The 24,613-nt window shown below is 37.6% G+C and overlaps 1 protein-coding gene across 1 annotated transcript in view; it reads right to left on the bottom strand.

Annotated features, from left to right (window-relative positions):
* SEC63 (SEC63 homolog, protein translocation regulator) overlaps window positions 1–24,613 on the bottom strand; it is a 66,151-nt gene that overhangs the window by 28,088 nt on the left and 13,450 nt on the right. The window contains exons 2-8 of the mRNA XM_005898203.2: window positions 18,911–19,010; window positions 11,635–11,749; window positions 10,089–10,201; window positions 4,127–4,188; window positions 3,223–3,281; window positions 1,568–1,618; window positions 382–490 (exon numbers count right to left, since the gene is read on the bottom strand). Of these exons, the coding sequence (XP_005898265.2) occupies window positions 382–490; window positions 1,568–1,618; window positions 3,223–3,281; window positions 4,127–4,188; window positions 10,089–10,201; window positions 11,635–11,749; window positions 18,911–19,010 (609 nt within the window). The remainder of the gene's footprint in view (window positions 1–381; window positions 491–1,567; window positions 1,619–3,222; window positions 3,282–4,126; window positions 4,189–10,088; window positions 10,202–11,634; window positions 11,750–18,910; window positions 19,011–24,613) is intronic.

Genomic DNA, 24,613 nt, shown 5'->3' with positions numbered 1-24,613 from the left:
TAAAATGTGCTTAAAAACAGCACTTATTTATGGGAGCATATACATGATAGTGCCTCACAATACTTGGCAACAACAAATACTCAAGAAATGTTAGCTGGAATTACTACAAAATTAGTCCACAAGGAGCTTTACCATAAAATCTCTGAAGGGAAAATGTATACATATACATACAGCTGAGTGAATGAGAATAACAGAGCTACAGATCAAGAAATATGACAAAAGGCATTAGCATCTTCCTCCAGCTTTATGCTCAGCTCAGCTATAATGAACTGAATATCCCTAAAACTATAAAATGGAATTTCTCCAATTGAATACATATACCAATTCCACATAAATGACTCAGAAAATAATTTACTATCACAGTTACTTAAATTTACTTACGTTTCATATCCATATTTCGAGTTTTATAAACAAAGTAGGTATAAATCTGTGTTGTGCGTATTAGAATCTGGTCTCCGCTATAGCGTATTGAGCGATACCACCAAGAGCCCTAAGACACAAAATTAAACAAGGAAAAAACATGAAAACCACAATAAATGTTAACTTTGATGCAGAATGTTTATGGTCAAATTTTCTAAATGTTCATAAACCAATAAAAATATCTGCTCTTTAGAACAAATACCTTTACTATAAATTTCAAACGATTTATCTGGCAAGTATTTATGCTGCATGATGCCTAAATACCAGCCTATCTCATTACATATATATGATTTAAAGATTTAAGTTTCAACTAGAAATTGTTTATAGACAAAACAGGAATGAAACAACCCACTGCTATAAGCAACAAGTTGGTTTCTGACACATGGCATGTCTTCAATAAATGTTTGACAAATAAGTGTAAGAGCAATTTTACAGTTGATATACTACTTTCATTCACATTATTCCATACAATTGGATTCTAACACAACAATCCTATGAAGAAAGCAAGACAGGTTAACTGTAAGCCTCACTCCAGGATCATAGGAACCCTAAGATCAGTAAGAATACCACCAGTCATGAAGGTAATAAACAATAAAATCATAAACATTATGGTATCTCTATATTTGGGGTCGTAAAGAGTCAGACACGACTGGGTGACTGAACTGACTGAACTGATGCAGCCGTTTTTAAAAATGAGCTTGTTCTACATGTTGTACTCCTGTATGAAGCAAAAAAATCACAGGACAATATATATAATAAGACCACATTTTAAAAAACATGTATATACATTTAATGCATAGAAAAAGATCTGAAAAGGAAATCAACAAACTTAGCAGCGATTATCTCCAACAGAGAAATGGAATTGGGGGATGTGGTGACAGAAGACTTTCATTTTAAATTCTAAATATATCTGTATTATCTCATGTGTGTGTAACTTTTGAATCATGAGGAGACACATTTTAACATACTAAAGTGATGTCACCTTTAGAAGACCTTAAAGGATAGTTGAATATGAAATTCTTAAAACTCAAGGATTAATGGATTATGGATTATATTCTAACACAAATTACGATCTTATAAGGAGACCCCAAATCATGCCATCCACTCTCTTCCCTAAAAAATGTTAATAAAAAGAGCTGGAACTTACCACAACAACTGGAAGGATAACCATGAATGCCAAGCCATATACAAGTAAAACCTTGAATTGAAAAGGAGAAAAAGAAGACCATTTATTCCTTCATGAGGTAAATTACAACATCCATGAACACTTATTTTGAGGCTTACATAGAGGCACTATTAAAAGCACATCTTATGTATTTCATTTAATCCTTACTTTCAAACTCTATGAGGAAGGTACCATTATTGTTTTCTTTTTGCAGATAGGGAATCTGCAGCATATACAGTCATCCCTTGGTATCTGAGGGGAACTGGTTTCCAAACCCCCAAGGATACCAAAGTTCAGGGATGCTCAAGTCCTTTATATAAATTGGTGGTAAAAGAGTATCCAGGGATGTGAAACACGCTGATAGGGAGAGCCAACTTCAGTTGACTTTGAGTAATGTAGGGGCTGGGGGACCAACCTCCTTGCAGTGGAAAATCCACATATAACTTTAGAGCTGGCCTTCCATATTGTGGCTCTGCATCCATGGATTCAACCATGGATTGTGGAGTACTGTAGTCCATATTTATTGGGGAAAAAAATCATATATAAGTGGACCTACACAGTTCTGGTGGCTCAGTGGTAAAGAATCAGCCTGCAATGCAGGAGACCTGGGTTTGATCCCTGGGTTGGGAAGATCCCCTGGAGAAGGGAAAGGCTACCCACTCCAGTATTCTGGCCAGGAGAATTCCATGGATGTGTAGTCCATGGGGTCGCAAAGAGTCAGATACGACTGAGCGACTTTCACTTTCACTTTACACAGTTCAAGCCCCTGTTGTTCAAGAGTCATCCACATCTTAGCAAGTAGTTAGTGCCTCAGAAATAAATGATAGAACCTGGTTTCCTTGCCTCAATATCAAACAGAACATATAATGCTGTTTGCAGGTAATTTCCATTGGTAGGATTTTTGTCCTACTACTCAATCCCAAATCTGGTAGCTAACAATCTTTCTCTTCTCTAGTATTCCCTCAACATGCTTATATACAACAACTATATACCCTGGAAGAAAACATGTAAATAAATAGCCATAAAATGACACTAGCCATTTTCAAAACAAATGACTGTAAGGATTGTAATGTTACAAATGACAGACTGGTTTTTATTGCTTTAAAGACAGCCCCTAGATAATTATTTTCAAGAAAGGAGAAGTAGCGAATTCCTAAACAACAGGTTAAGATAATCTCTGACGTTTTAAGAGCTGCAGCCTCTCATCACTGACTGAAGTATGATCATCCTGCTGCCCCTTAAAGTACCATATAGAATACATACCATTATGTTAGGACACATTAAAATTAATTTAGCTTGGATAAATGCAGAATACAGGGTAATTTAAATTTTGAGTACTACTTAGGGATAAATGTCAACACCATAAGAAACAGTAGTTCCCTAAACCAAGGGTAGGACCCAATCTGAAACTACCTCCAAAACAAATCACAATTTGAAGGTTCTAAAACCACACTAGAGTACAGTCCCCCAAACCTCAATGTAATAATAAGAACCAATTCTTTTCTCCATTACGTAAGAAGTTTCCATAATACACAGTTAAATTAGAAACACTATACTGGAATTTTCTTTGTAATGTTATCTTTATATTACCAAGATATATCTAACACATTATCATGTGTCTTATTAAGTGTACTCACCAATATTGAATTTTTCTGGTCAACGATCCAAGCTGGGAGGGCAATTCCAAAGCTTGTGGCTAAAAAAGGAAGAGTATTTTTGAAGAGTCTGAACTTCCAGCTTCATTTATTTATATCCCGAAATTCTACCTCCCCTGTCACTTCCAAAAAACTTTAAGATTATCTTACTATGTGTGTCTCATACACAAAAGTTGATGTGATATGGTTTATCATCTGAAACTTCAAATTTTCCCAAAAGAAAAAAAAAAAAAAAAATCAAAGTACATGAATTCCTTCTTCTCAGAACACTTAAATCCATTTACATGTCCTGAGTTTATGTAAACACTATGAATATATGGGAAAATGTTTAGTCAGTAAAGAAAAAACAGAGTTTTCATCCTGTTTTTATCGACCACTAACTGGAAATGAATGATGCTAAAGCTGAAACTCCAGTACTTTGGCCACCTCATGCGAAGAGTTGACTCACTGGAAAAGACTCTGATGCTGGGAGGGATTGGGGGCAGGAGGAGAAGGGGACACCAGAGGATGAAATGGCTGGATGGCATTACCGACTTGATGGACGTGAGTCTGAGTAAACTCCAGGAGTTGGTGATGGACAGGGAGGCCTGGCGTGCTGCAATTCATGGGGTCGCAGAGTCGGACACGACTGAGCGACTGAACTGAACTGGAAATGATGAATAATGAAACTGACTACTCTTCTCATCAAATCAAAGACCTATCTTTCCAACTAATCTCTAGAAAAATTAAGTAAAGGAAGCTCAATTTACGTATCCATTTAACTCTGTGTGGTTGTAATTTTTCTATTCACAAACTAAGAAAATCAAAACGTTCTTTTAAATCTAACATTTTCATAATATACGCAATACCTTAACCCCAGTATTTTTTTAATCATCATTTACCACACCTTGAGGCCCATCTGGATTTCCAAATTCTTCCCAATTTTTCCGGGATTCTTCATCAGTTAAACTAGCATAAAAAGAACAAAGGTGCAAAATTAGAAAACCACATCTGAAAAATAAGTACTCAACTACACAAACTCCATTAACCAACCAACTCATTTCTTAAAAGAAATAATTTCAGAGAATCAAGAAAAACCCTCTGAAATCTGAAAAAAAAATAGGGACAGGTAAGGAAGGAATTCAGCATTAACAAAAAATGCTAATTAATGAACCCGGATACAAATTCTTAGTTGGCCCAAGAGTTCTCAAGTTTAGCCAGTTCAAGACAGAAGATCAAACTTTAAAGGCTATTACATTTTCTAAGGAGGCAGGGGAAATTAGACGTGACTTTTTTCAATCTTATACACTCACTTATTTTCCAAAATTTTTTCAATGGGCATGCTTTTAATAATGACATATACCTATATTTTAAATATAAACTTAATACATGATTAATAATAATCCCTCCAAAACTTGCACCACATTCTCAAAGAAAAAAATAACACCTATAAAATTCCACTGCTGTGGTAAAGGTCATTTGTACTGTGCTGAGATCACAGTTTTCTCCTAAGCCAACTTCCAGGAAGACTAGGCAAATACTTGCTAAAGCAACAGCTTCCCAACTCAGGCAATATGAGGGACAGTGATTTTTTTAAAAAATATGTAAACATATATGACCTGGGCAATGGTTCAAGGCACGGGGTAAGAGTAGCTTTATTCCAGGTCCTGGCATAGATGTTTTTAAAAATAAAAATAAAAACAAAAACATTAAAAGAACTCTTTCCTTCAGAAACTTTACAATGTTGTTAAGGAGACAAGGCAGTCAAAAACATACAAAAATGACCAATAACATAATAAGGAAGACATTCTTACAGACCTACTGGCAAAAGATTATGTTTATGTTCAAACCTAATTTTAGCCAAAGATGGAGAAGCCCTATACAGTCAGCAAAAACAGACCGGAAGCTGACTGTCACTCAGATCATGAATTCCTCATTGCAAAATTCAGACTTAAATTGAAGAACGTAGGGAAAACCACCAGACCATTCAGGTATAACCTAAATCAAATCCCTTACAATTATACAGTGGAAGTGACAAAAAGACTCAAGGGATTAGATCTGATAGACAGAGTGCCTGAAGAACTATTGAAAGAGGATCATGACAGTGTCCAGGAGGCAGTGATCAAGACCATCCCCAAGAAAAAGAAATGCAAAAAGGCATTTTTGCATGTAAGGCCTGAAGAGGCCTTACAAATAGCTGAAAAACGAAGAGAAGCTAAAGGCAAAGGAGAAAAAGAAAGATATACCCATTTGAATGCAGAATTCCAAAGAATAGTAAGGAGAGATAAGAAAGCCTTGCTCAGTGATCAATGCAAGGAAATAGAGGAAAACAACAGAATGGGAAAAACTAGAGATCTCTTCAAGAAAATTAAAGATATCAAGGGAACATTTCATGCAAAGACGGGCTCGATAAAGGACAGAAATGGTATGGACCTAACAGAAGCAGAAGATATTAAGAAGAGGTGGCAAGAGTACACAGAACTATACAGAAAAGAGCTTCAGGACCCAGATAACCACGTTGGTGTGATCACTGACCTAGAGTCAGACATCCTGGAATGCAAGGTCAAGTGGGCCTTAGGAAGCATCACTATGAACAAAGCTAGTGGAGGTGATGGAATTCCAGTTGAGCTATTTCAAATCCTGAAAGATGATTCTGTTAAAGTGCTACACTCAATATGCCAGCAAATTTGGAAAACTCAGCAGTGGCCACCAGACTGGAAAAGGTCAGTATTCATTCCAATCCCAAAGAAAGGCAATGCCAAAGAATGCTCAAACCACTGCACAATCGCACTCATCTCACATGCTAGCAAAGTAATGTTCAAAATTCTCCAAGCCAGGCTTCAACAGCATGTGAACCATGAACTTCCCAGATGTTCAAGCTGGATTTAGAAAAGGCAGAGGAACCAGAGACAAAACTGCCAACATTCTGGATCATCAAGTTCCAGAAAAACATCTACTTTTGCTTTCTTGACTATGCCAAAGCCTTTGACTGTGTGGATCACAATAAACTGTGGGAAATTCTTAGAGATGGGAATACCAGACCACCTGATCTTTCTCCTGAGAAATCGTATGCAGGACAAGAAGCAACAGTTAGAACCAGACATGGAACAACAGACTGGTTCCAAATTGGGAAAGGAGTATGTCAAGACTGTATATTGTTACCCTGCTTATTTATAAACTTCTATGCAGAGTACATCATGAGAAACGCTGGGCTGGATGAAGCACAAGCTGGAATCAAGACTGCTGGGAGAAATATCAATAACCTTAGACATGCAAATGACACCACCCTTATGGGAGAAACCAAAGAAGAATTAAAGAGCCTCTTGATGAAAGTGAAAGAGGAGAGTCAAAAAGTTGGCTTAAAACTCAACATACAGAAAACTAAGATCATGGCATCTGGTCCCATCACTCCATGGCAAATAGATGGGCAAACAATGGAAACAATGACAGACTTTATTTTGGGGGGCTCCAAAATCACTGCAGATGGTGACTGCAGCCATGAAATTAAAAGACACTTGCTCCTTGGAAGAAAAGCTATGCCAAACCTAGACAGCATATTAAAAAGCAGTGATATTACTTTACCAATGAAGGTCTGTCTAGTCAAAGCTATGGTTTTTCCAGTAGTCATGTATGGATGTGAGTTGGACTATAAAGAAAGCTGAGCACCAAAGAATTGATGCTTTTAAACTGTGGTGTTAGTAAGACTCTTCAGAGTCCCTTGGACTGCAAGGAGATCCAGCCAGTCAATCCTAAAGGAAATCAGTCCTGACTATTCATTGGAAGGGGGAAGCTGAAACTCCAATACTTTGGCCACCTGATGTGAAGAACCAACTCATTGGAAAAGACCCTGATGCTGGGAAAGATTGCAGGCAGGAGGAGAAAAGGACGACAGAGGATTAGATGGTTGGATGGCATCACTGACAGGATGGACATGAGTTTGAGTAGGTTCTGGGAGTTGGTAATGGACAGGGAAGCCTGACATGCTGCAGTCCATGGGTCGCAGGAAGTCAGACATGACTGAGCTGAACTGAATTTTAGCCATAAATTTATTTCCCAGGGCATATGTACCTAGGATACAATGTATTTTCTATTTAATAAAGCTCCAAGTTGAGACAAAGAATGCAGAAATACCTTAATAAAATTGCAAAATTTTTCAATGATTTGAAAATATTTTTACACTTATCAATTTGGTCACTTATGAAAACAAGCACCTCGACATCTTTAGTCCTTATTCAACTGTAACTTCACTTACACTATTTGACCTAAGGCCACAGTAAAATACAAGAGCCGAGGAAAGGCATTATTAGACTGCAAGTTAATAAGGAGTGGTGCTAAGATTCTTTTCTGCTAAGGAAGGGATATTTCTCAAAAACGTTTGCCTTGGTTTCCCTGTATAATTGTCCACTTCATCAAGAGCTTTAGCTATTGTTTCTTTAAATTTTCTGTCTCCTAATCAGATTCTTTTTCCCAAAATAATTATCTCGTTCCTTTCTGCCTTTCTAATGATGGCAGGAACATAAACTGTTCTGTTCTCTATTCAATGCCCTCAGATTAGCAAAATAAAGCACAGCTCACATCAAAGAAGCATTTGATTTTTCAACCTGCACACACATCTGATTAAAATTTCATTAATTCATTCATTAAACCAATCTGTGTACAACTGTTGTATAACCAGTCTGTATAGTCAAAGGAATTATCAATTTTTTTTAAGTCAGTTTAAGAAAGCAACTGATTTTTCACTTCTTGTTAGTGCTTCAGTATAATACCATTTCTAAGACTTAAAGAACTTAGAAGCTGTGTGATTTCAGTATAATTTATATATAATAAGCTCACACAACACCACTGGTACTAATGTAATTTTTTTTTTAATTCAAGGAGAGTCAAGTTTCCGAAACATGATTATATTCCTTGACTTTGAGGGTGGGAGGTTATACCATAAATCCTATTAGGAATCTAAATCTAGTGAAATCTATGCCCCTCTTGTCCTGGAAAAAAAATGCACATTTACAAATACACATAAATTCTGTATACTGTTTCAGGGACCTCAGATTTTAAATCCTAATCCAGAGAATGCCTTCACTAAATTATATATGAGTGGCCTGAGTTGGCTATACACAGCTAAGTTATGTATTCATACGTAAGAATATGTGCAAACATAGGCTATAAAAATTAAAATAGTTTTAAGGATGTTAACTCATGCTGCCCATGTGTTAAAAAATAGTTTAAACACAGGTTCTACACCCAAAAGCAAAATCCCAACTGTATCCAGAAAAATGAATCAGAGAATTCATAAGTTGGCCTAACTCTTCAAAAATAACCATACCTCCTTCAAGTAACAATCTGGCCCGAAGAAATAGAAATGACCCACTTATTTATTATAATGAGCAAATAAGGGAAGAGAAAGTAGCTTAAATAACCAAGGCAAATTCTGAAAAACTTTGTAGATCAAAGTCTATAACTGCATTCCACAAGTTGCTTGAAATACGTATCTTAGGACAGCAGCTTCAATTCAATGACTCAAACCTATTACATACATATTCAGTAAAATGTGCCCTTTTAACTAATCTAGTTATATTTGTACAAGTTACAACAACTCAAGAGTTCTGGGTCCTGTAATCATTTTACTTCTTCATCTGCCTGATAGACCATCAACTATTTTAGACCCTTTACATACAAAACACTACATCATGATCATGCAACTAAGTTAAAACCAAAAGCCATACATTATTCTTCAGTACTTTTTAGAATAGTGACCATACATAATAAAGCCAGATTTCCAGTAACCTGAGAACAAAATCATGACCTTGAAAAGGTTACAATACCTGAAAACTAAGGGGGGCAAAGTAACTGTACCAAAAACACTAATTAATCTTGGCTATCTGACATCTGGAAATCTCCAGTTCTTCAATTACCTGAAGACAGCAACTAAGGCATTATATTGTGATACTTGTGCACCAAGGGTAAATGCATGAAGGAGACACTGAAAAAAGGGGGAAAGAACACACCAACTGAAAGAATAATCTGGAGAACATCTGCTGTACAGAAAAGAAAATGTAGAGCACACTTCAGAAGCTCCTGCAAGTACTGCTTTATTACAGAAGCATATTCACACAGAAAACACCCAATGGAGGGGGTGGGGGAGGAGGCTGCAGGGAGAAAGGAGACACGGTCAATATACTTCTATTAGGCACAAAAATGCATAAGACAGTATTTCCCAAACTTTTGTCATTCATATTCCACTTTCACAGCCTGCTATTATATCTGCATATTCTATTACTTATATTTTTTAAGTTAGCTTACAAAATTGTACATTACTGAGTTTTCCTCAAAAACAGATAACATCTTGTCTGTATTTTACTCTTTAATTCAACGTAAGGGTTGTGTGGGATATACCTATCATAATTCGTGAAGAATCCAGCTGCCTTTTTATCTCCTGCAATATTAACACCCAAGAAATAACTAAATTTTATATCCTCTATCCTGTTTTCCAAAAATTAAACTCATCTTTAAATAGTTTAAATGAAACAAGCTATAATGCTTGTATGCTTGTCTCATTTAAAAGAACTAGATCTAGCCTAATAAAAAGCCTAGAAATGAAAGCAAAGTGTTAGTATATCCTCTTCTAATCAGTATGCTTTGAAAATAGCTCAATTAACATATCACTTACTACTTAATCAACTCACATGGCAAAAGCACTACTTAAAATTAAGGTTTAGCTAAATTACCCCTGCAGGGTTATCAGGAAGTTCCATAGAAGACTCAACATATGAGGTCAACACTTGAAAAAAGTATATGACAATTATTTTACTGATTACTATTTTATTCCAATAGAAAACTTAAAAATGTATAACAAGTCCTAAAATACTTACGCTGCATAAGCTTTTGCTATTCTCATGAACATAACTTCATCACCTCCTTTATCTGGATGATATTTAAGAGACAGCAAACGATACTGTTTCTTAATCTCTGCTACAGTTGCCCCCTAAAAGAAAAGACTTTCTTTTAGTAAAAATAGGCAGGCTACTGTAAAATATAATCCATCCCATTCTGAACTTAAAATATTGAACTACTCAATAGTTACAGAAAATGAAGTTTTCATCCTATATATCTTGTCCTATAAATTTCACTCACATATTTTTAAGTAAAAATATTTATGCTATTCGATATATTTTATTTTACTGGGCATCTAACTATATGCCATGCACATAGATGATTTGAGATTGATAATATATGAATGCCATTTAAATAAAATAAAATGACACAGAATTTTAAATATCAAAGAATGATCAAGTTAATTAAGTCTGGCTGAAAAAAAAAATCAAAGGTTAACCTCTTTTCTAAGAAATAATCTGAAGACTATTTGGTTTCATCTGTTTGACAACATTTTAATATTAAGTAACTTAGTTTACCTTAGTTGTTTCCTAATTAGATTCAATTTCTATTCATCAATTTTTCACATTGATTTTTTTTATGGCATTAAATTGTCCCCAAACCTTTAAAACTTAAAATAGCTCTCTTGATGACCATAATCATCACAATAAGAAAATTCAGATGGTATGCAAACTTTTCTTCTACAAAGCAGAAAACCAGAAGATAAATACACTCCTTACTTTGCGTTATGTGAATCTCTGGATCAAGCCATCTACTGAGCAGAGACAAGAAATAAAAGAGAGCAGTATGGGGGAGAAATGGAAAGAGCACTAGGTTCAGTTTGTTTACTAGAAGTTATGGGACACCAGACAAAACACAGATTTTCCAGGCCTCATTTCCTCCATCAGAAGAAAATGCTAGATGATCTCTAGCATACATTTCAGTTCTAACTTGCCACAGATAAATTTAAAAGACTAATTTTCTACTTAGATCCATCAATCAAGTTCAATTAAGAAAGTCACCTAACACACAACACTGTAAAGCGACTATACTCCAATAAAAACTAATTTTTAAAAAATGTTAAAAAAAAAAAAGAAGAAAGTCACCTAACAGATACATTCCAGGTTAATCTCAATTTCTATGACAAAGCTACCAGTTCTTTACAAGACATAAAGACTTAACATACTACCTTAGTGTCAACTAAAACAGGGTCCTATCCAACTAACATAAATAAACCTCCTGGTTCTAACTTTGCATTAAACCAATCTTAGAAACGTCTTTTAAAAATATACTAACTTCTCACCTCCAAATATTTTTTACATTTTAGCAATTACAAACCAACTCTTAATAGGATGGTAATTGACCTCTGTAGCTTCAAAAACATATATATATATATATGCATTAGAATAAAAACAGATTAGGTATCTTTTTAACTGATCGGAGTCTGATTTCTTTAGGCACAACTCACTTTCTTTTAGGCTGTGGGCCTACAGTATTTTCAAGGGATCATTAAACTAATGTACATTATATAAAAATACTACTTACGGGATCTAAATTTAATACTTCATAAGGATTGTATTCTTGATATTCTCGGTCTGTTTTGGAAACTTTGTATGCAAGGAATAAGAACAATGCCCATCCTGCAAGAAGAACTATTTTCCTGTTGAGAAAAAAGATAAGTGAAATATAAGTAAATACAACTCTTTGGGTTTCCTTTAGATTCTAAAGACATTTTGGCAAGACCAAGGCATAGAATAATCTAAAGTAGTCTCACTGACTTAAATTAGTGTTACTGACTTAAATTCTGTAATCACTGGGTTGTAAGATATAATAATGACAGTGTCTTTATGCCCCTTTGAATTCTCTAGAATCTAGCAGTGCCTGGCATGTAATATTCTCTCAGTTCCTATTTGCAGAATTTAAGTAAGAAGTTAATTCAACTCTCATTTACTGGATGCATTAAATTAGATCAAATACATTATACTTACTATTCAGTTAACCATTTAATGTAAAAAAGAACTGCTCTTGACCTCGCAATTACACTTCTAGTAAGGTAAACTACAAAAAATAATTGGTCAATTGCGCAAAGATAAGTGGCCTTAAGTAGTCCTGTTTACCATAACAGTAAAAATTTGGAAACAAACTTAATGTCCATTTATTGGGAACTAATTAAATCATTCATAGGAGACTAATTAAATAAACCAAGATAAAGCCACAAAATGGAACATTTTTAGCTAACAAATACAGAAAGACATGTGGGCTTCCCAGATGGTTCAATGTGTAAAGAATTCGCCTGCAATTCAGGAGACACTGGAGACTCAGGTTCCATCCCTGGGTTGGGAAGATCCCCTGGAGGAGGAAATGGCAACCACTCCAGCATTCTTGCCTGAAAAACCCCATGGACAGAAGAGCCTGCCAGGCTACAGTCAAAAGGGTCACAAAGAGTCAGATGCAACTGAGCATGATAGAAAGATGTGCACTACAGGTTAAAAAAAAAAAGACATAAAAGAATATATAGTTTTGGGGGAAAAATCATTTCTTTCTACTTCAGTATGTTCTATTTAATAAAAACATTTTAAAAATTGATATTACCAGTGTTGGAGAAGCTAAGGAAAAAAGGAACTCTCATACAATGTACACTCTGACGGAATATCTGGCAATAAGGTTATCAAAAGCCCTAAAGAACTATATATCTTTTAAACTATCAATCTACTCCACTTCAAGAAATTAAGAAGCAAATAAACTAAAACTAAGTTTATAAAGTATAAGGGTGGTAACAGATATAATTAATACCTGAAAACACATATAAATGTCCATCAGTAGAGTACTGAACAGATCAGTAACAGTATATCTATAGAGAAATGCTATCTAGACTCTAAAAATACTTGCTGTGGAAGATTCTCTACTTTACAGTGTTAAAATAGAAAAACAGATTTCAAAGCTGTATGTACAATGTAATCCTATTTTTTGTAAATAAAGTTTATTATAAATAAAAATATAGAAGGTAAATCATCTTAATGGTGTTTATCTTTAAGTGATGAAATGGAATAATTTTTATTTTTTACATGTTTTGTATCACAATCTGTTATATTAGATAGGAACTGTTAAACAAAGACATAAATGAATCATAGGAATCCTAGTCAAACAAACCGAAGTGATCTGTTTTCAAACACAAAAAGAAAACATTTCATGCATTTAAGCTCTCTTGATAGAAACATAGCTTAAAACATGTTTATCTGGACTGAGTTTCTCAGGCCCAATTCCTACCTACCTCTTTACTTTTATCATCCTAGTTTTTCAAACAAAATAAATCGCCACCTCCCAAAGTTCCCTAAGTTTTTCCACCATCATGCTTTTGCTCTCCTGGGTCTTTCTACCTAGAATTCCCATTCTTCATTTCTACATATCCAAACTGTACTTATCCTTCAAGACTCAACTCAAATTATCTACCCAATCCATAACCGCTGTCAAGATAATCAACAGGAAGACTATGATTACAGTCAAAGAAACATAAACCATGACCCTCTGGCTCACTGCAAACTCCTTGAGCATGTGGACAGGATTTTATGCTCAGTTCTAACTAACCTCAGAGTAACAAACACAAATGGCACTCAGACACAAATTTTGTTCTACCTGGCCAAATCCACGTTCTAAACCTTATTAAAGGGCATAATACTGGAAGCTGCTTTCCACATGCCCAAAGACAAAGAATACCTAGAATACTTCCAGTTTTACCTTCCTATCCAGTGATAGGCTCTGGAACAAAAAGTCAAATCCCAGTTTTACCCCTTATTACCTAAGAGATCTTGGCAAGTTGTTTAGCTCAGTTTCCAATTTCTAGAGTGGGTCCGAGAATTAAATAAGATTAGCACCTCACTCCAGTACTCTTGCCTGGAAAATCCCATGGACAGAGGAGCCTGGTAGGCTGCAGTCCATGGGGTAGCTAGAGTCGGACACGACTGAGCGACTTCACTTTCACTTTTCATTTCCATGCATTGGAGAAGGAAATGGCAAGCCACTCCAGTGTTCTTGCATGGAGAATCCCAGGGACAGGGAAGCCTGGTGGGCTGCCATCTCTGGGGTCGCACAGAGTCGGGCACGAGTGAAGCGACTTAGCAGCAGCAGCAGCAGCAGGTATATAAAGAAGAAACGGAAAGATACACCCAATTGAATGCAGAGTTCCAGAGAATAGCAAGAGATAAGAAAGCCTTCTTAAGTGAACAATGCAAAAAATAGAGGAAAACAATAGAATGGGAAAGACTAAAAATCTCTTCAAGAAAACTGGAGATACCAAAGGAACACTTCATGCAAAGATGGGCACAATAAAACAAAGAAACAGCAAGGACCTAACAGAAGCAGAAGAGGCGGCAAGAATACACAGAACTGTACAAAAAAGGTCTTAATGACCTGGATAACCATGATGGTGTGGTCACTCACCTAGAGCCAGACATCCTGGAATGTAAAGTCAAGTGGGCCTTAGGAAGCATTACTACAAACAAAGCTAGTGGAGGTGATGGAATTCCAGCTGAGCTTTTTAACATACTAAAAGATGATGCTGTTAAAGTGCTGCACTCAATATGTCAGTAAATTTGGAAAACTCAACAAAGGCCACAGGACTGGAAAAGGTCAATTTTCATTTCAATCCCAAAGAACGACAATGCCAAAGAATGTTCAAACTACTGCACAACTGTGCTCCGTTCACATGATAGCAAGGTAATGCTCAAAATCCTTCAAGCTAGGCTTCAATAGTATGTGAACCAAGAACTTCCAGATGTACAAGCTGGATTTAGAAAAGGCAGAGAAACCAGAGATCAAACTGCCACCTTTTGTTGGATCACAGAGAAAGCAAGGGAATTCCAGAAAAACATCTGCTTATGCTTCACTGAGTAAGCTAAAAGCCTTTGACTGTATGGATCACAACAAACTGTGGAAATTTCTTAAAGAGATGGGAATTACTAGACCACCTTACTAGCCTCCTGAGAAACCTAGATACAGGCCAAGAAGCAACAGAACCAAACATGAAACAACAGACTGGTTCAAAATTGGAGTATGTCAAAAAAGGAGTATGTCAAGTCTGTATATTGTCATCCTCCTTATTTAACTTAAATGCAGAGTAAAGTGAGTCAAGTGAAGTGAAGTTACTCAGTCATGTCTGACTCTTTGCGACTCCACGCACTGTAGACCACCAGGCTCCTCCATCCATGGAATTTTCTAGGCAAGAGTACTGGAGTGGGTTGCCATTTCCTTCTCCAGGGGATCTTCCCGTCCCAGGGATCAAACCAGGGTCCCACATTGCGGGCAGATGCTTTACCATATGAGCCACCAGAGTACATCATGTGAAATGCCGGACTGGATGAAGCACAAGTTGGAATCAAGATAGCCAGGAGAAATATAAAAAACCTCAGATATGCAGACGATATCACTCTAATGGCAAAAAGCGAAGAGGAATTAAAGAGCCTCTTGATGAAGGTGAAAGAGGAGAGGTGAAAATGCTGGCTTAAAATTCAACATCAAACAACTAACTCATGGCATCTGGTTCCATTATTTTATGACAAATAGAGGGGGGAAAAAAAGTGGAAGCAGTGGCATATTTTATTTTCTTGGGCTCCAAAATCACTGCAGACAACAACTGCAGCCATGAAATTAAAAGACGCTTGCTCCTTGGAAGGAAAGCTATGGTTTTTCCAGTAGTCATGTATGGATATGAAAGTTGGACGATAAAGAAGGCTGAGTGCCGAAGAACTGAGGCTTTCAAATTGTGGTGCTGGAGAAGACTCTTGAGCGTCCTTTGGACAGCAAGGAGATCAAACCAGTCAATCCTAAAAGAAATCAACCCTGAATTGGAAGGACTGCTGCTGAAGCTGAAGTTTCAGTACTTTGGCTACCTGATGCAAAGAGCCGATTCACTGGAAAAGACCCTGTTGCTGGGAAAGATTGAGGGCAGGAGGAGAAGGGGGCAACAGAGAATGAGATGGTTGGATGGCATCACTGACTCAATGGACATGCGTTTGAGCAAACTCCAGGAGATAGTGAAGGACAGGGAAGCCTGGTGTGCTGGCGTGCTGCAGTCGGTGGGATTGCAAAGAGCCGGACCTGACTTAGGAACAACAACAAAGGTATGTAAAGCATCTAAAAGGCGCTTCACAGATGATAAACAAACAACTCATGGCAGCTCTCGGCTGTTACCACTAACTCTTGCCCACGTCTCAGCTCTCAACTAGGACCCCTCACTTACTCAAGAATGCCTTCACTGTCTCAAGCCAGTTAAGAGCCCTACCTCTGTTCTTTCATGGCACCCCAATCCTCCTTTACAACCCTTACTAAACTATTATCATTTGTTTACTCGCCAGTATTTTGTTACTCACAGTATATCAGCACCTAGTATAATATTTGACACATACACAGCACACAGTAACTACTTATTGACTGAATAATGAAAATAATTTAAAATAGGAACTTGTGACTCAAAGCCAAAGTTTGCTAATACCTTCAATATGCTAAAGAACATTTTAAATTATATTTTATTTCCACACAAACTTAGTAACTCCACATCTTGTTTTGCCAACTTTCCCAAAAGGCTACAAAGCTCAAAAAACAAAGATAAAAGAGAAACTGAAAACCACTAAAGTAAAATTTTTAAAGCAAACAAGGTTAGAAGAGAAAGGGAACAAAATACCTAAAATGCACTACACCCCGTGTTAGACTGCTCTATGTGCGGCATCTGGCCCTCTGAGCTAATGCATAAAGGGACAAGCAGGTTGTTGAGAGAATTCCCAAACTGATGAAAACTACCACAACCAATAAAAACCATCCTGATTTCCTGAGAGCGAGACCAAAGGAAGAAACATAACAGATTACATCATGCTCTGGGTCCAGTTTTTTAAAAGCATGTTTGGTTTCTCTGAAAAGACATGCATTTTCCTTACATGTGGCTTCAATAATTAGTGTCCTATGTTTTTTCTTTAAGCATACCTTAAAAGTCATTTTGGAAGCAACTTCCAGAAATTAAAGTAACAGATAATGACTGCTTAATTTTGAAAGAATGCTTCAGGGTCAAGTAGCAAAAAAGTTTTGATGGCTCCTGACCTTATTTATATTTTTACCAGTATTATTTAATTCTTACTTAAACATCCAATAATCTGAAGTTCAATTTAAGTAAATATCTTTACTAATTACTGAAGAAAACATCACAAAGTTAGGTTTTTTCCCCTTGAAATTGAGGTTCAGATACCCACAATGTGTTGACCAAAGCCCAAAAGAGAAGAAACTGGAAAGCCAAATATACCTGCCTTGGTGCCTCGTAAGTTTAATCTAAAAAGAGAAGCAATAGCAAGGAATACATAGCAAATATGAAACTACTCTGGTAAACACTAATTTTGCCTTTTAGTTTCATAACATTAAAGCTAAGATTTCCCTCCCTCTACAAAGGAACTATTTAAGTCTCCTTAAGTAATACACATATGTTGAAAACTATCATCATTTAAACCAAGATTTAAAAATAACTGGTTCTGCTTTTACTAATTTCCTCTGCCAGGTCTTGCCCTCCTATCTACTAGATAGATATATGCAGGTAATTCACAGGGTAAAGTCCTTCAGACAAAGAAGGCAATGGCACCCCACTCCAGTACTCTTGTCTGGAAAATCCCATGGACGGAGGAGCCTGGTGGGCTTCAGTCCATGGGGTCACTAAGAGTTGGACATGACTGAGCAACTTCACTTTCACTTTTCACTTTCATGCATTGGAGAAGGAAATGGCAACCCACTCCAGTGTTCTTGCCTGGAGAATCCCAGGGACAGGGGAGCCTGGTGGGCTGCTGTCTATGGGATCGCACAGAGTCAGACACGACTGAAGTGACTTAGCAGCAGCAGCAGCAGTCCTTCACTAATGACAGCTCTTTCACTTGCCCTCAGTTTCATGTTACCTCTAAACTGATGACTTAGGGTGAAGATCCAAAGCCCAGGTGCTAACCAACAAAGCCTCGAAAAATCAAAGACATCTACTCTGATTAAACATGCTAATGGCCTATTTATGTAGATGGCCTTGCAAAAATAAAGAGTAATCAGATCCTCACTCTACCACTTCTTGCTGCAAGAACTTAGTCAAGTTTCCTCATCTTCTTAGTCTCAGTTTCCTCACTTGAGAAAAAGCAAAAACATCTACCTAAAAGTTAATATAAAGCTAATGAGTAACATATGAAATCCTAGTACAGCACCTGCCACACAGTATGCATCCACAAACTTCAATCACTATGAAATGCAAACTTGACTATGTCACCTCCATGCTTCTGATAATCTTTTAAAGACTCCTCCATAGTCTGAGACAAAATTCAAATCCTGACACAAGATATTTAAGATGTTCCTTCAAAATTTGACTTCTTTCTCCTCTCCTCCCTCTAGTCAGAAGTACCCTCTCTCTCTTTTGAACTTCTAAACCACTCAGTTCAGACTGTTCTCAAATTTACTAATCACATCTTACTCCTACTAAGGTTACAATTTCTTCACAGACACAGATTTTATTCATCATTATGTGCTTAGTTGTATCTGACTCTTTGCAACCCTACGGACTGTAGCCCACCAGGCCTCTCTGCCCATGGGATTCCCCAGGCAAGAATACTGGAGTGAGGTACCATTTCCTACTCCAGGCAGTTCCCAACCAAGGATTGAACCTGGATCCCTTGTGTCTCTTGCATTGGCAGGATTCCTTACCACAGCGCCACCTGGGAAGCCCATTCATCTTTATACCCCTATTTCATATGATACCTAGCAAAGAGTAAACACAACTCATGTTTTGTTTTGTTTTTAATTGAAACCAATTACTTACTTTACTGTAGGAATAATATTTGGCTGGGGCTTTAATAACCGTAAACGGTACCACATACATCTTCCATATACTTTTCTGATATTCTTTAATCGATTTTGCTCTGTCAAAAAAGAAAAAGAAGGGGATAAGTTAAACCATTTTCACAGTGAAGGCAAAATCAGAGTTAAAACCATATTAACCTTCATTATCATGCTAATACTTCACTGGAACATCAAAGTACTCTCTGTGCTGTGCTTAGTTGCTCAGCTATATCCAACTCTTTGTGACCCCATGGACTGCAGCCCACCAAGCTCCTCTGTCCATAGGGATTCTCCAGGCAAGAATACTGAGTGGGCTGCCATGCCCTCCTCAAAGTACTCTCTACTTAACGTTTTAAGAAAAATTCACAAGATAGGCTCAATTTTCTACCACTTAGAACAAGTGATCTATCTGGAAAATTTTATTCAACTACCAGGCAATCATTTCTCATGTGAGATATAACTTTTAATTGAAAAACTTAAAACCTGACTTGAACCCAAAATATTTAATTACATAGTAGTTTCTAAGAAAATTCTCTCCTCCTTCTTCTTCTGCTATAGAAGTAACAAAAAGTGCAAAATAGTTGAAATATGAAATATGTTTGATACTCTTCAAACATAAAAATAATTAAGTTAAATGAGAAAAGTCACACAAACTCATAAGAAATTCAAACAGATTTAAAAGTTGTAACAAAAGGCATTATTCTAGTCCCCAGGAAAAATCTGCAATTCAATTTTAAAAGGAATTAAACCAAAGACAAGATACCATATACTGTTTTTCTAAGCTCACCACAATCACTTGGTTTAAATAAGTCTCCCAAGTTTAAAAAAGTTTTAGATTAAGTTTTAAAATAAAAATCTACCTTTTCATGAAGACGGCATACAAAAAGCAAAGAAAGAAGCCTATGTCACACCAAAGCCAAAGACGAAAGCTTGGAAGGCCAAGAAGGCAGTGCTAAAAGACATCCACAGCCACAGAAAGAGAGAAGATCACATTACCCACCTTCTAGGTGGCCCACGATACTCCAAAGGCAGCCCAATTACCCTTGGAAGAGCAATAAGCTTAATCATTGTGTCATCATCAAGTTCCCCCTGAGCAGGAAGATGGTCATGAAGACAATAGAAGACAGCAAGCAATACACTTGTGTTCATTATGGATATCAAAGACAAAGTATCACATCTACGAAGAAGCTCTACAACATTGATCTGGCCTAGGTCAACACCCTGATTAGGGCTGATGGAGGGAAGGTATATGTTCAACAGGCCCCTCACTATAATGCTTTGGATGTTGCCAACAAAACAGATCATTAGCTGTTTAGTATCAAGTAAAACATCTTTCATAATATTAAAAAAAACAACGAGACTTCCCTAGTGGTCCAGTAGTTAAGACTGCACTTCCACTGCTGGGCGTGCAGGTCTGAACTCTGGTCAGGGACCTAAGATCCCCAAAGGCCACGTGGCATGGCAAGAAAAATAAAAAAACACCTACAAAACCAAAGTCCTTAAACGAGATACCAGATAAGTAAATAAAAGAACTCTGCATATAATAGAATGCTCCAAAGCTGCCATCTAAGAAGTCTACCTACCTGTTACCACCATGCTTTGAGGAAAGAATCCCCATGAGAGCGCTATGTGGCAAGACTTATCAGAATCGGGTAAGATGAAGAGGGATTCAGGAAGGGGGAGGAGCAGTTGCAGAAGGGAGAGTGGTAATATGCAAGGAGACTTATCAAGTAAGTTAATACAGTAAGGACAACTGGAGTCAGTTTTTCATGTCAGAGAAGTGAGTTACATGTATGATTAGAAAATATGAAATGACCTCTGTGGTATTAAGACTGGAACTGAAGGCATCAGTATGAACCAACTAATATCTTTTAATATAGAAACACAGATGTAGACCTATACACATACATACATACATCTTTCCTAACTCGACTAAGTGAGCCTAGGAACAATGACATCTCAGTAGCAGTGAACACACCTAGCACCCAGATCTTGATTTCCAAATAGTATTCTCCACTAACAGGAACCAGAGATCCAAGTATCTTCCCACAAAATATTACAAAAGGAAGAGAATGACTTTACAATGGGGAAGTGATATGCTGAATAACTGCTCCCCCTGAAGATGTCTACGACATCCTAGTACCCAGATTCAGTGAATGTATGATCTCGCATAGCAAACAGGACTTCACAGATGTAACTAAATTAAACATTTGAGATGGGAAAATTATTCTGTATTATTTGGGTGGTCCCAATAGCTGTGAAAAGAAGAGAAGCGAAAACCAAAGGAGAAAAGGAAAGATATAAGCATCTGAATGCAGAGTTCTAAATAGCAAGGAGAGATAAGAAAGACTTCCTCAGCGATCAATGCAAAGAAATAGAGGAAAACAACAGAATGGGAAAGACTAGAGATCTCTTCAGGAAAATTAGAGATACCAAGGGAACATTTCATGCAAAGATGGGCTCGATAAAGGACAGAAATGGTATGGACCTAACAGAAGCAGAAGATATTAAGAAGAGGTGGCAAGAATACACAGAAGAACTGTACAAAAAAGATCTTCATGACCCAGATAATCACGATGGTATGATCACTGACCTAGAGCCAGACATCCTGGAATGTGAAGTCAAGTGGGCCTTAGAAAGCGTCACTACGAACAAAGCTAGTGAAGGTGATGAAATTCCAGTTGAGCTATTTCAAATCCTGAAGATGATTCTGTGAAAGTGCTGCACTCAATATGCCAGCAAATTTGGAAAACTCAGCAGTGGCCACAGGACTGGAAAAGGTCAGTTTTCATTCCAATCCCAAAGAAAGGCAATGCCAAAGAATGCTCAAACTACCATACAATTGCACTCATCTCACACGCTAGTAAAGTAATGCTCAAAATTCTCCAAGCCAGGCTTCAGCAATATGTGAACTGTGAACTTCCTGATGTTCAAGCTGCTTTTAGAAAAGGCAGAGGAACCAGAGATCAAATTGCCAACATCCGCTGGATCATGGAAAAAGCAAGAGAGTTCCAGAAAAACATCTATTTCTGCTTTATTGACTATGCCAAAGCCTTTGACTGTGTGGATCACAATAAACTGTGGAAAATTCTGAAAGAGATGGGAATACCAGACCACCTGAACTGCCTCTTGAGAAATCTGTATGTAGGTCAGGAAGCAACAGTTAGAACTGGACATGGAACAACAGACTGGTTCCAAATAGGAAAAGGAGTCCGTCAAGGCTATATATTGTCACCCTGCTTATTTAACTTATATGCAGAGTTCATGAGAAACGCTGGGTTGGAAGAAGCACAAGCTGGAATCAAGACTGCCAGGAGAAATATCAATAACCTCAGATATGAAGATGACACAACCCTTGTGGCAGAAAGTGAAGAGGAACTAAAGCGCCTCTTGATGAAAGTGAAAGAGGAGAGTGAAAAAGTTGGCTTAAAGCTCAACACTCAGAAAACGAAGATCATGGCATCTGGTTCATCACTTCATGGGAAATAGATGGGGAAACAGTGGAAACAGTGGCAGACTTTATTTTTGGGGGCTCCAAAATCACTGCAGATGGTGACTGCAGCCATGAAATTAAAAGACGCTTACTCCTTTAGAAGGAAAGTTATGACCAACCTAGATAACATATTCAAAAGCAGAGACATTACTTTGCCAACAAAGGTCTGTCTAGTCAAGGCTGTGGTTTTTCCAGTAGTCATGTATGGATGTAAGAGTTGGACTGTGAAGAAAGCTGAGCACCGAAGAATTAATGCTTCTGAACTATGGTGTTGGAGAAGACTCTTGAGAGTCCCTTGGACTGCAAGGAGATCCAACCAGTCCATTCTAAAGGAGATCAGTCCTGGGTGTTCTTTGGAATGATGCTAAAGCTGAAACTCCAATACTTTGGCCACCTCATGCAAAGAGCTGACTCACTGGAAAAGACTCTGATGCTGGGAGGGATTGCGGGCAGGAGGAGAAGGGGATGACAGAGGATGAGATGGCTGGATGGCATCACTGACTCGATGGACTTGAGTTTGAGTGAACTCCGGGAGTTGGTGATGGACAGGGAGGCCTGGCGTGCTGCGATTCACGGTGTCGCAAAGAGTCGGACACAACTGAGCGACTGAACTGAATATAATCACAGGGTTCCTAATAAGGAAGCAAGAGGGTCAAAGAGAAGATGATGTGACCTTGGCAGCAGAGGTTGGAGTGACTTCCTTTGAAGATGGAGGAAGGGGCCACAAGCCAAAGAATACGGGCTGTCTCCAAAAGCTGGAAAAGATAAGATTCTATTCTAAACCCTCCAGAAAGAACCTGCCCTGCCAACACCATGACAAGCCAAGTAAAACCTGCCTGGCAAGTCTGCCCTTCAGAACTATAAAAGAATAAATGTGTATTGTTTTAAGCCACTGAGGTTGTGGTTTGTTACAGCAACAACAGGAAACTAATACAAAAAATCTGATGGGCACCATCTTAATCAGGTGTCAGTAAACATCACCACCAATGAGACAAATGCAATTATATGCCATCTGATAGAACACAAAGAGAAGAACACAGAATCAGTTTTGCAAAATTCTTCTCTAAGATATATAACCTGAATCAAATCATAAGAAAACATCAGACAACAGAACTTTGGGTCCATTCTACAAAATAATTGGCCTAAGATCTTAAGTCAAGAAAAAAGTGAAGAACTGTTCCAGCGTGAAGGACAGGCAAGAAACACGTCAACTAAATGTGATGTGTGATTCTTAAACAAATCTTCTGAAAAGGACATCCACTGAGACAAGTGACAAAAGTTGAATAGGTCTGAAAATGATACGGTTATAATGTTAATTTCCTGATTTTCACAGTTAAATTATGGACACTTTTGAAAACATCACTGGAGATTTTTAAATCTGTATTTCATTAAATTAAGCCTCCACCGTCTCCCATTTTAAGCATAAAACCAAGGAAACATGTTACAAGAACATGCTGAAGTCTCTTTAATAACCAGATGGCTTGATCTATTCAAAGGAATGATATTCTCCCAATGTTTCTGTCCAAGAGAAAGTACACATGGTTTTTAGCCCCCAAAGTCTTGCACAATGTGTAATGAACCTTGTCTTCTTACTCCCAATCCAAAACTCACACCCTAGCCTTGTAGGAGGATATTTAATCAGTAAGTAGCATGGGGTTTGGCTGACACAGTAACACAGTGGCACCCAGCACAACTAAATATTCACAGTACACATTCCAAAATGCTATAGACCTCAAGTCAAAGTAACTGTCAAAAGGAAAATCTTTCCACAGGGAGGGCTGGCTTGGGAGTTTGAGACCAGCAGATGCAAACTACTATATACAGAATGAATAAACAACAAGGTCCTATTGTAACCGCACAGGGCACTGTACTCGACACCCTGTAACCATAATGGAAAAGAAAAAAAGTGAAGTCCTTCCAGATGGTTTCTTTTAAAGACACTTAGAATAAAAAGGAATTCATTAGGAGAAGGCAATGGCACCCCACTCCAGTACTCTTGCCTGGAAAATCCCATGGACAGAGGAGCCTGGTAGGCTGCAGTCCATGGGTCGCTGAGTCGGACACAACTGAGGGACTTTATTTTTCACTTTTCACTTTCATACACTGGAGAAGGAAATGGCAACCAGTGTTCTTGCCTGGAGAATCCCAGGGACAGGGGAGCCTGGTAGGAGGCCGTCTATGGGGTCGCAC

The sequence above is a fragment of the Bos mutus genome, chromosome 9, assembly GCF_027580195.1.
Source record: "Bos mutus isolate GX-2022 chromosome 9, NWIPB_WYAK_1.1, whole genome shotgun sequence".
NCBI classification, from domain to species: Eukaryota; Metazoa; Chordata; class Mammalia; order Artiodactyla; family Bovidae; genus Bos; species Bos mutus.
This window is presented reverse-complemented; position numbering and strand designations above follow the sequence as displayed.